At 39.8% G+C, this 13429-nt stretch overlaps 1 protein-coding gene across 15 annotated transcripts in view; it reads right to left on the bottom strand.

The window, feature by feature from the left end:
- The window catches only part of LOC124133076 (membrane-associated guanylate kinase, WW and PDZ domain-containing protein 1-like), a 159740-nt gene that overhangs the window by 39580 nt on the left and 106731 nt on the right, over nt 1–13429 (bottom strand). For all 15 annotated transcript variants that reach the window (XM_046497313.2, XM_046497312.2, XM_048401788.1 and 12 more), the window contains one exon: nt 5345–5539. In XM_046497313.2, the coding sequence (XP_046353269.1) occupies nt 5345–5539 (195 nt within the window). The remainder of the gene's footprint in view (nt 1–5344; nt 5540–13429) is intronic.

Genomic DNA, 13429 nt, shown 5'->3' with positions numbered 1-13429 from the left:
GACATGCGATGGTCATAGTGCTAAGGTTGTTTTGTACAACGGCACCCTGATGACCAATTGATAACCAACCAACCAACCAACCAACCAACCAACCAATCACACATATCCCTTGTATTCCCTGGGACATGAGTGGTCCAGTCACAGACCAGGCACGGATAATCATTGTTGCATCCCTTATTCACACCAGGCTCCAAAGATCCTGAGTTCAAGCCCAGGTTCATCTTCATGATGGTTTGTCTGCACCAGACCCTGATGGGTTTCGCAACATGGTAAATGTCTAAGACCTGCATCACTTTGAGCTCTCCTCCCAGAACGCCACATGCCATGACATCACTGTCACTGTTGAAAACAGCATCAACCCAAACTCACCCACACACTCATCATCTTTCATAAAACACTTCTTATTCCCATTCCAGATATTTTTAAAAATTTCAGCATGTCAAATAATTCCTAGAAGTTGTTTGATTAAGCAGTTTGGGTCAAAACCTTTTCTACCCAACTGAACTCAGCTCTTGGCATCTGTCAGAAGATTCCATGTTATTTTATGGACCCTTATCAGCTCAGCAGACTAGACTGAATAGATTTTACGAGGCTTGAGGTTGGGACTAGAGGTTCAGTTCGATGTAAATGTCTAGGACTATAGTGTCAGCAGCTAGTGCCCACTTCACACAGGCCCTACAACACATTAACCTTGTGCTGAAAGTTCAGTCAACACACCTTGACATTCATTCCACTTGCCTCACAACTACATGCAACTCTCAACTCTCAGCGGGTTTAATCACAGTAATTATCAGACCTTAGTAATAACGTCACTTGTTTGATAAAGGTTAGACCAGCGTTTAGTCTCTGAAATGGACCCATTTTAAGATTGTCTTTTTTCAACTGTCTTTTAATACAAAATAGAAAGGAGCCCAGCAAATCTCTTCATTTTCACTTTAGAAATCTAGACTTGCCACAGGCTAGACACAACATTAGTGAAAAATACTCTACCTTTTTCATATTATCTCTTATTCTCAAATCTAGGGGCAAAAAAAGATGATGTACGAGAAAAGACGCAGTGCCAAAATCAATGCACCAAACACATAAACCTTCAGTGCATCAGTTTTCAGCTACAGTTAAAAACTGAATTGCCGGTATCTAAGACTGGATTAGACCATTACAGGGACAACTTCCTGATAAAGGCTGTTTTCTATGGTTCGAGAAAAGGAAAAGCCAGACAAGCATTACCATCCACTGATAATGACAGGAAATACAAGATTTGCTGTAGATGATATTTTCCACATGGCTGGTTATATCTGAGGAGGTGCAATACCTGATCTGAAACACTTATCTCTATATATACAGCAGCTTCTCAGGAAGACGTAACATGCATGGTGATGGGATTGAAGTAAGTTCTTATGTAACACGTACAGACATGGATTAATAAAAAATACAGTTTTTTGGATAACACTGAAGACCAGATCTCAATCAATACAAAAACATGTACATCATTTCAGGTCATGAAGTATGTCTTGCTTTTTATCTATGTTTGTTTGTTTGTTTGTTTGTTGTTAAATGCTGCACTCAACAATATTCCAGCTGTATGAAGGCGGTCTGTAAATAATCGGTCTGGACTTGATAATCCAGTGATTGACATCATGAGCATCGATCCACGCAATTGGGATACGATGACATGCATCAACCAAGTCAGCAAGCCTGACCATCCGATCCTGTTAGTCGCCTCTTACGACAAGCATAGTCGCCTTTTACGACAGGCATGGGTCGCTGAAGACCTATTCTACCCCGGATCTTATCTCATGTAAGGCCTGTATTATGCCTTAAGCCTTTACTTCTTCTTGGGGTTGTGGGGTAGTCTAAAGCATTTGCTGGTCACACCAAAGTCATGGTTTGACTCCCCACATGGATACAATGGATACCTAACATTGAATATTGCGCTGAAAAAGCGTGCTGTTGTTCTGAGACTGTATGATTATGGAAGCAGAGTGCAATGTTACCGGATGTATGGACTCTGTCAAAAACCTACACCTCTCTCTATGGTGAAAGGTACGTGTGTAAGACTGGCTAGACTTGCACAAGTCTCTAAAGCAATAACTATTAGCTTAAATCATAATTTCTAGATCATGTAAATAATAAGAACAATTTTCCCTATAAGAGACTGGAGTCCTTACTGTCCACATATCTAGACTTGCCTATTAGGAGCATAGAATTACTACCTTCCATGGACTTTTCTTTCAGTACAGCCTTGGAGCAAGGCTCGACACTGGCCTGACATCCGTACCCAGCTCCTAGAGCTGGCAAGGTGCCCCCTCCTGAGTGTATACACTCGTCCAGTGTTATCAACGAAAGTGCTCCTATCACTAATTGATCCTCCCCAGGTACATCTCATGCAAAGTGTACCTGACTTGCTCCATCTTGTTCCACAATATGCATCCTCTGCTGATCTCAACACGGGACATGGGGGAGCCTTGATTTAATTACACACCTCACCTTCATAGTTAGGGTCAAGTGAATGTGTCAAAACTTACACTAATTGAAACATGTTTGAAGAGCTTTCAGAGTAAGGGGCATAGAAGATGACGCTTCAATCATAATGTTTTTTAAATCTTTGCAACCTGTCCCCCCCTCCCCCCCCAATACTTTAAAAACATTTTAGTCTACTTGCCGAAACTGCGTCATTTGATCTATTAACATATTTTGGTCTAAATAAATAAATATTAGGATTCAGACATTATAGATCATATTGTATGGAAAATTAAATCTTTGTCTTATGATGGTCTCTAGGGAAACAATTATTTAATCAATTTAAACCTATCCTGTTCCTTTAAAAGGCTTCGACTGTTAGCCTATCTAGACTTGCTAATTAGCTGGATACAATAACCTGCATGACATACACAGCCATGGGGCAAGGCTAGCTGGGGTGTAGAAGCAGACACACCACTGACTAACCTTCTGCATCTGCAAGGGTTATTCTGAGAACTCTTGGTGCCTGCTGTTACGAAGGATGGAATCGAGTGAATATAGTGGTACATCACAGCCATGTCACAGCCATGTCATGGTGGCTTGATTGTATCATGATAGGATCATAGAGGGGCGTTTCACTGGCAAGTGGCACCCAACCCTAAGGATCGTGAAGGGGTGTTTGATCAGAACGGAAACTTAACCATAATGTTCGTAAAGGGGATCCAAGGGGGGGAGGTGGGTAACCTACCTTAACCCCAACACAGATGTGAAAGCCATATCAAGCAGCCTGAGCCAATTTGCACTATACAATCTGTGCCTGGTACACTGCATTGTTACCCTTTAATGTCAGCAATATTCCATCTATATGAAAGCAGCCTGTAAATAATTGAGTCTGGACCAGACAATCCAGTGATTGACATTGTGAGCAATGATCCACATGATCGGAGTACGAGGACACACCATCAAGCAAGGCATTTCTAACCTGGAATGGGGGATGTGTGTGTGGGGGGGGGGGGGGGGGGGGGGAGGAGGAGGAGGAAGAAGAGAGAGAGAGAGAGAGAGAGAGAGAGAGAGAGAGAGAGAGAGAGAGAGAGAGGGAGAGATGAGAGATGATGATGTATGATTGTGTCCTGATGGCCAGTCACGGGTTTGTCTGGTTCAGACTTAATGTTAACAGGCAGCTCATAAAGAGCAGAAGAATTGTTGACAGTGGTTTTTAACTTCAAGTAAAAATTCAATAATTCAGTATTCCATGTTTAGTAGAATCCTCACTGACTAAGATGGACTTGAGACATCCAAGAGAGAGTGAGTGAGTGGGTGGGTGGGTGGGTGGGTGGGTGAGTGAGTGAGTGAGTGAGTGAGTGAGTGAGTGAGTGAGTGAGTGAGTGAGTGAGTGAGTGAGTGAGTGAGTGAGTGAGTGAGTGAGTGAGTGAGTGAGTGAGTGAGTGAGTGAGTGAGTGAGTGAGGTTTTATGCTGCTTTTAGCCATATTCCAGCAATATCACGGCGGAGGACACCAGAAATGGGCCAGGACACAGTGAGCTATTTCTCTAATCTCTTCCACAGACCACCATAAACTCACTCAGACAGCCACTGTGTTTTTAAATGTTTTTATTTTATTGCATCAGTGATGGAGGTTCCTGTTAGACTCTGGGCAAAGGAGAGATCAAAGCAAGAGCCCGAGGATGGAGTGTAGTGCCGACTCAATATGCCAGCATCTGTAGAGCTGTAGGTAGGATAGCATCATCACTGCCTGAATCCCCTCTAGGTGTGTAGTACCAGGCTGAACACCGCGCAGTCAAGATCAGGTACAGTGATAGGCCAACAAAGATTGCACTTAACTACTGTAAAGTATGATTACTCAATTACACATCTCCACGGCTGTCAGAAAAATTGCAAGTTCTGGAGAAATGATAACTAAACTCTCTGAGTTCCTAATCTTCCTAATCTTTATTACATTGCTGGAATTTGCATTGTAGATACAATACACAAAAGGAGCTCAGATAATAAGCTTGTCGACAATTTGCCATCATTCACAATAATGGTTTGTTTTGTGACTCATGGAGGCTGACCTTACCTTGTTCATCTTAAATACAAGAGAGAGTGAATGTTGATTTATACAACAGACAGCAACTTTACAGCTATTACTCTGTGGACTGATGGGAGGAGATTCAGAACTTATGGAAAATCTAGACTTGCTTCATTTAGGGACATAGTTTTACAATAAGGGCTGGTGTGGGGAGGGAAAATATCTTATGGTCCACAGACTGTGTGACAGGCTAACCGTACTGAGCAACAAGTTGACACCTGCCCATACCGATGTGATGGAAGGGGTAATGGGGGCCGACGTCACGTTCAAGATTATTGCCTTCTTATAGTGACGTGTATGCATGTGTGTGTGGCTGCTTGTACTATGCCGTTTTAAGTTTTATTGTGCTAGACCACTGAGATACCATGCCCGTTTGAGTATGGATATCCCCATCTGATTAAGAGACATATTCTAATCTGTTAATGATAATCATATTCAGACCCAGTTTCACAACAGAAGGTGAGGTGAAATGGGATTTAACGTCGCGTCCAAGATTATTGCACTTATATAGCGACGTGCGTGTACGTGTGTGTGTTTGTGTGGCTGCTTGTACTAGTCCGGACTGATGCCGATTTATAGTGCTAGCTCACTGATACCATGCTGCAGTTTAACATGAATACCCCACTCAGACACAGTATACTGACTCCGAGCCGACCAGTCCTTGTTTTAGCCCCTTAATGCTGAGCGCCAGACAGGGAAACAACAAGTACAATCTTTTAATGTCTTTTGGTATGGCGCGGTCGGGGATTGAACCCCAGACCTTCCATTCACAACAGAAAACAAATCAGATTCTCACCTGTCCGAAGTTTCCCATCCAGGTAAGCAGGACCGTTCTCAACCACACTCTTTATCTGCAGGAATTCCTCGTCCACATGATCACCTCCGATAATAGTAAATCCAAATCCACGGATACTTTTCACTAAGGAAGTTCGTATAAAATCACCCTGCAGTTCCGAGGGATTTTTTGTGAAGAACGGCTTGCGGCTATCAGCTGTTGAAAGAAGAAAGTTGGGTTTAATCGAGGTGTCAGAATAACAAGTATTTATGACATATCTCAATCATCAACGCAAGGTGTATCACATTTACCCATTTCAAAAATAACCTTCCAGATTTAACATGATGTGTGTAATAGCTGCTGTCTTGAGTGACATACACAGCACATCAATCATATAGATAAACTCTAATCAGCCCCAGGCTCCGTACAATCAACTACCTGTTTCAGACCACTCAGCAAATTGGTAATAAACAATTCCAACAAACAAGTCTTTCATCTCTCTATCACAGGAACAAAAGTTAAGGAGGCTTATCTCCTCGCAAGGTGGATTCACAAATCACTTTGTATATTTTTGGAAAAGATAAAATACATCTTTCACAACACTCCTCTGTTCTAAATGATAATTCTCAGATAACTGAACCATATTCAGTACGTTATTTCAGGTATAGATGAATCAGCAAAAGACTCGATCTTCATAACTGTACGAGGCAAGGAGTCTAATTCTGATTTTCCAAAAAGATTCAAAATGGGCATCAGACATGTTTATTTCAGGAATCGAACTTCTGTGCATCAAACAAACACCTTTACCAGTTGGCTACCCCAACAAGTACAGCCACCCATGAAACACAACAGTACACGCTCCCTCATCTCTTTATCATTAGTAGTTAGGGGTGACTATTGGTCTGGAAATCACTATTGCGCTAACTATTGATATTGCAAGCAACTATTGCAAAAATATCGAAAGTTTTCAGTGTATCATTATAGATGGATTTTAGAGCTGAATTAAACCTTGGAACTGAAGTTTCCTTTGAATGTGATAACCATAACAACAAATAAAAAGTAAAGTTTGAGATATGACTGATTTGTTTTTTCTTTACCCTAAAGATTTAAGAAAAAGAAACTTTCACATTACCATGTGTAAATTACTACCACTCGTGATCAATAGAAACACAAATTTGAACAGCATTGCATGTATTTTATTGTTATGGTAAATACAATTGAAACTATCGATATTCCTAACTGAAATTGATACTATCGATTGGAAACTGATTTTACAATCGATTTATTGACTTTTAAGTGCTTACCAATAGCAATGTATCGATATTTTGATTTATCGTGACACCCCTATTAGTAATCCCTCCCCATAACTGGAACTAAGGCCAGTATGACTGTAAACATCATTACCCTCTATCCTCTGTTTAATAACAGCTCTGCAAAGTCAGCTTCCATAGGGAATTATGGGCCGTAATTACCGCTGTGTTCATTCCAACCTGTGATTAACGCGGGATGGCATCAGAACCTAATGACCCGATATGGTCCTGAGTTTCTCACGTTGGAGTAGCTCCGACTACTATGACAATGACAGCCTGGCCCTGGATTATCTGAGCAACATTTAGATTATCAGAAGGGATTGGGACTGGCATACCTGTTGTCCAAACCATGTAATCCTCGTTTTAGTCAAATTGCGGACAAGAATCATGAGACACTGGGGCCTTATTCAGATACACTGAAGTGGTAAAACATGCATATGTCAATCATTTTTATTAACCATCGATATATGTTTATTTCCATAAAGGCCAAAGGCCAAAATAATAAAAATACATTATGTGCAAATTTGTAGCACAGATAGACTGTTACCTCACCCCATCCCCAACCCACCCAAGACCAGGCCCAAAACTACCGGTGATAAAATAGATGAAAGCTATATTTCAAACTTAGCTCATGGACAAATGAAATTATAATCATCTCTAACTTTGAACATATGAAATATATATTTAGGTAAATTATGAATAATTTTCGGACGTACATCTTGCAACAAATTAATAAAGCGTAGTACACTTGGAAATCTACATAAGTATTCAGATAGATATCGTTGTCTCAAAGTAAAATAAAACAGACACTCCCTAACAAGATGGTATTCATCTTTCAATTCAGTAATACAGAACCAATAGACATAATATCTATTTTTACATTTTTACTGTTTGAAAAGAAAAGTACGAGCTAGAGCAGGTCAACAGATAACATCTTCTAGTCGTGTTGAATAACTCCCCTTTGCCCTATACAACTGAGACCAGTTAGCGTATTATTTATTGACAGAAAACAGCATCAAGTTGCTGCCAACACTTTAACAACATCCAGATTAAACACACAGCCTACGTGCTGGTGGGTATTCCGCCTCCAGAAATACCCTTGTCAGTCTTCACCTAACAGGTGCACAGCCGACCAGTTAACACGGAAACAAAAACATCACCACACTGCCAACAGTCCCTTATTGTTCTTACCAGTGGAAGATCTACAGTTCATGTTTCTACACAATCTGACCCTAGAGAAATACCCAGAATATGTGGTAGCTTTTCTTTCATCAAAGAAATAATGTCAATAAACGAACAATCACTGTGTATGTATACCTTTCAAGTTTATAGTCATAATGAAACTATTTTACAGTGAGTGAGTGAGTGTGCTTGAGTGGGTGAGTGAGTGAGTGAGTGAGTGAGTGAGTGAGTGAGTTAAAATGGGGTTTAAAGTCACGTTCAAGATTATTGCAGTTATATAGCCTGTTTTGTACAGCTAGCCCAGAGATACCATGCTGCAGTTTAACATGGATATCCCACTCAGACACAGTATACAGACACCGAGCTGATCAGTCCTTGCTTTATCCACTTAATGCCGATCGCCAGGCAGGGTGACAACAAGTACCAACTTTTAATGTCTTTTGGTATGACGTAGCCAGGGATCGAACCACAGACTTTCCCCTATGTGGACAGGCGCTCTATTCACTAGACCAAGGAGTCAGTCGGTTAAATGAGCAAGCAAACTGGTGACTGACAGCCCAAGCGAAGATCAACATTGTCGGGGCATAATGACACCCGGGTTCGTTACACAGCTCTCGACCAGTATGGCTCACTGAGGTCTATTTCCCCCAGGAATCCACAGCTACGACTGCCTGGAACCAACACGCCACCCTTCAACACTGTTTACTCAGCCCCATATAGAAGCAACATACACAGTACACCTGCACACACAGAATTATTTCTGAAGTTTTTGAAGATTTTTTATCCGAGTTTCCCAGCAACAATTCAGAGGTAGACCACGGTATCCTACAGAATGGGTAGCCAAGTTTCGACATACATGAACACGACTCCATCCCAGGACCAAGAAGAGCCAAATGTTCTTTATAAACAAGCTAATTCATTAAAAACAAATAATTACAAAATCAGGTGCAGTGTTTCTTGTGTAAACCTGTGTCGGCAGTGCAAGTGTGCAGCAAGATAACGAGAGATACGGATTCACATTAGTTAGATAAGTCGGTGGATAACAAGGCAGGCGTCATGTTATGACTGATCCATCCCACCCAACTAACACATGGCTGTATGACATTCCTCCCTGATAGTACACATATCTACCAAAGGACGAGTCCATGTACATCAGCACCTTTTAATGACAATGGACTGTGAGTGCAAATTAGTCTAACATGTAACCATCAAGTCCAACGTAACTTTGTAAAATGCAAATTCACCTGAATTCTAAATTATTCTTCACAGAATCAGAATATTATTTTAGTATTCCAACCATAATAATTCACAGAAAATACCAGTATAGATATGATAAAAATTCAATTTAAAAGCAGCTAAAAATTTAACATTATCTCATCTAATAGTAAATATATAACACTATCTCATCCATATAGTAACTATATAACACTATCTCATCCATATAGTAAACACATAACATATCATCCATATAGTAATATATAACACTATCTCATCCATATAGTAAATATATAACATCTCATCCATATAGTAAATATATAACATTATCTCATCAATATAGTAATATATAACATCATCTCATCCATATAGTAAATATATAACATTATCTCATTCATATAGTAAATAAAATTTAGGAATGGATATTTGCTTTATATTTATTTTTCAATATGCTCTTTAACTCCTAATTTTGTTCACACCTGTTCCCCATATATGATAAGATGAGCTGAAATAACATATGAAGCATATTAACCATTTACCATCAGCTTTAAAACAATTTAAACAATATATTTTACATAAGAAAGAGAATTTATGGATGTCAACTTCTTTATTATGAGGAACATAATAAAGAAGTTGACATCCATAAATTAAATTCTCACCTTATGAGTATCACTTCTAAATGCCTTTCAAAGACTTGATATGTTTTACTTACAAAAGATAGCCACCCCAAAGTTCATCCTAGTCCTCATCCAAATTCTACCTCCTTTCACCGGGAAACCTTGTCACATAAACTACCCACTGTATCTCCCCGAGACGGACCGACTGGACAACAACACACTGTTGTGGGAAAGGCTCCGTTAGATAACCCCCCTCTGCTTCATCACCAATTATATCCCACATTATCAAGCCAAACGAGCAGTCACTTCCCAACGAGATACCGCTTACCTGGAAAAGTCCGACCCATCCATAATTAATACACACACAACTCCATGTAATCATATCCTTCTGGCCAAACAATGTCTGTGTTCTGCAAACAATCACAGATTAAATAGCCATTGCTTTGATGGCGTAGCAGGTGCTTGATTTGAAAAACGCCAGCACAATATAAGAAGGAGTTGATTGCCCAAATGACAGTTATTATAACCTGCTGGCCTGGGACCCAAATCACTTGCTTATCATTGCAAGGATTAGAAACTTGGTCATATTGCTGAACTAGTTTACAGGTCTGGATTTCACCGACTACTCTTTCCCAACAAAGACCTTGCAAACAGGCCTTGACAAGTGTTATGATGTAATTCAATACACAGGACTATGGATTCAGAGTGATTTATGCTTGTTAAGGCAGTTGAGGCTCCACAGGGGAGTCGATTTCCAAGATGAAATGTGAAATTTTTGTGAATAACATTATTAACTTGGTACATTACTTCTTGGCTGTACCTAGATGACTCTTTAAGCATGTATGAGATTAAGGTGTAATCAGATTCATGTTGTGTTCAAGTCTACAGTGTGTCAAGTTTCATGGGAGATCATGTGCTGGGTAAATCACACTGGGAATTTGGTTCTTTCAACCGATTTTCTGGGTTCAACAATACCAATGGTATATAACAGCTATATCACAGCTACATAAAAACTATATCACATTGTCCAAGCCATATTGCAGCTATATCACAACTACATCACAGCTATATCAAAGCATTACTGCATATGACACAAGAAAGCTGATATATCACATCTATAATGCAGCAGTATTTCTGAAATACAATCGCAAAATCAGTTACCGTATTGGACGTAATAAGCGCCCCGATATTTGCTAATGTATTGGCTAGTGAAAAATCCCAATGAGCACCCCTACCGATTGATCAGTTTACATAAGACTTATTTATTCGCATATAATATGCACTGTGTTAAATGCACCCTTAATTATGGAAAATTAAATTCTGGAAGAATATATCTGTCATATATAAACATTTCAGACTGTCAGTATAAACCAAGAAATTTTTATCCTTCAACTCTGGTTTTTTCTTCTTCACCAAAATAAAATTCTAATAAGAGCACCCTGGGCGCTTATATCGTCGAATACAGTATTTATCTTAGCAATATTACATCACTATCAGCTCTATTGACACAATATACACAGAACTATTGCATTATCAAACCAATATCCCAGCAACATCCCAGCAATACTGCACCTATACAGCAATCCCCATAGAGATACCCAGGAGGAGGAAAGTCCTGTCAAATTTAGATGTGATGAGACAAAAAAATATATGCTGTCAAAAATGAATTGATCCAAAATGAAAAACAGACCTAGAAATGTTTTTGTCTGCATCCATGGTAACACATCCACAGCCTCAGTTTGTGTTGCCTAGCTACACACAAACACAAACCTTGTCAAAGCTCATAGGCTGGGTCAGCTTTTACAGGCACAATCCAATCTAATTAAAGACAGCAGCACTGTTTACAGCTATTAGAAACTATCATACATAACAAGGCACTAGATCCACCCTGCTTATCGGCAGGTGTAATAGAAGACATCCCTTGTTAATCGGACACTGAAGGTTTTATGGCTATTCAATATCCAACAAAGTATTAATAAATGAGTGCAGATGAGGCCATTCATGTCCTTCGAACTAAAAGAACCATCAAACATAAAAATATTTATGATTTGTCGTAAAGTATAACCAACAAGATGTTATATAATTGAGTGAGTGCATTAAAGTGCAAACAAATATATTTTCTAATGTGTGCACAAAAACAGATTTTAACCCACACCTGCTTCCCCCCAAATCAACCATCATAATGTTTATGATGTAATAATAACCATGATATCAGTTCAGTCTCGTTCAGCGTCAGAGTGATCAAAGGGACACAACTCCTGTGGCGGAGATAGGCACTATCAATATCACCTATTAAGCAGGGATTCTCCATGCCCAGGTTATTCTGGGCTTAATACCTTGGGTGAAACTTTGCATGAAGAAATAAAAATGTCAGGAATGAATTCACTGGGGTCATGCCCAGGGTGCCAGAGTTTGACTGATTGTAGCCAACTTGTGTCTTGTGCCTGCTTGAGAGGCTCACCTGGCTTCTTGTTGACTGCATGAGTGAGTGTGGTATTACATAGCTTGTACAGTATTTCAGTGATATCATGACATGAGGAAAGTTCAAAGCAGACCTGTTTACCCTTAAATTGGTATTACAGTAGTTTACTGAGAATCTGTCAGTAGTTGCAGCTATTTGTCAGTAGTTTTTTTACAAGCATGCCAGCAGAGTCGACCTCACACACGTTACAAAGAATTAATTACTCTTCCCTCTTTGAGGAAGTAAGACACAGCCAGATCTGAAGGTATGAATCCTTGTATCGCTGTGCATATTAACATGCAGTTTAACAGTTTAGTCTTAGCTGACATCAATGTCATCAGTCTTTTGTTTGGCCATTCCAAGGGGCTGCACACCTGGTTCAGTGATGGTGTAAAACAGACACTGATGGATGCCAATGTGAAAACTGATTCAGCAAAGTTTTGTATGCATTTGTTCACAGATATTTACTGAATTTTGTACCAAATTAGACGCATCATTAATTCATCAGTTAAGAACTTGATTTATATGATATTCTTAAAATACGAAAATCTGTCACCTGGATTCGTGGTCCATGTTTTTTTTATCAGAAATCTGTAGGAACGGGCAACAGGTCTGTCAAAGTAATCCAGGTCTTTGATGTTTACCATGAACATCGTATGATGCTCACAAACTAAGCATCATTATCAGGGCTTATCTGTTCTGTGAAGATCCGGGTTAGAATAGGTCTTCATCAGCCCATTCTTGTCATAAGAGGCGTCTCTGCTTGTCATAAGAGGCGACTAACAGGAACGGGTGGTCAGGCCTGCTGACTTCGTTGAGGCATGTCATCGTATCCCAATTGAGTAAAACAATGTTCATGACATAAATCACTGGATTGTCTCGTCCTGGCTTGATTATTATTAGACCACCTTCATATAGCTGGAATATTGCTGAGTGCGGCGTTAAACAACAAACAACAACAACAACAAACAGCAATCTGTAGTTTAATGCCACACTCAGCAGCATGCCAGGAATGTGATGGGAACATGTATACAAGTAAATTGGACAGACATACCAATGTCGATTTTATGAGTGTACTACCCAATGGGATATGAAAATATGGAAACAAATACGGCACCCCCAATCCAATCTAGTCGCCTCTTACAATATGCAATAGAGTGCTTGAGACCAATTCTATTTCAGGTCCCTTGAAGGGACTGATGAAGATGGATATCCTGCAAATGCTGTAACAGTCTAATCCCTCAACAGCAATGAAGGATGTTTATAGGAAGCAGATTTCTGACATAAAAATGAACTTTAAAACCCCATGGTGCCATGCTTC

This window comes from Haliotis rufescens, unplaced genomic scaffold, assembly GCF_023055435.1.
Source record: "Haliotis rufescens isolate VD_foot unplaced genomic scaffold, xgHalRufe1.0.p SCAF_23, whole genome shotgun sequence".
Taxonomy (NCBI): Eukaryota; Metazoa; Mollusca; class Gastropoda; order Lepetellida; family Haliotidae; genus Haliotis; species Haliotis rufescens.
Note: the sequence above shows the minus strand (reverse complement) of the source record. Positions and strands in the feature narration are given on the sequence as shown.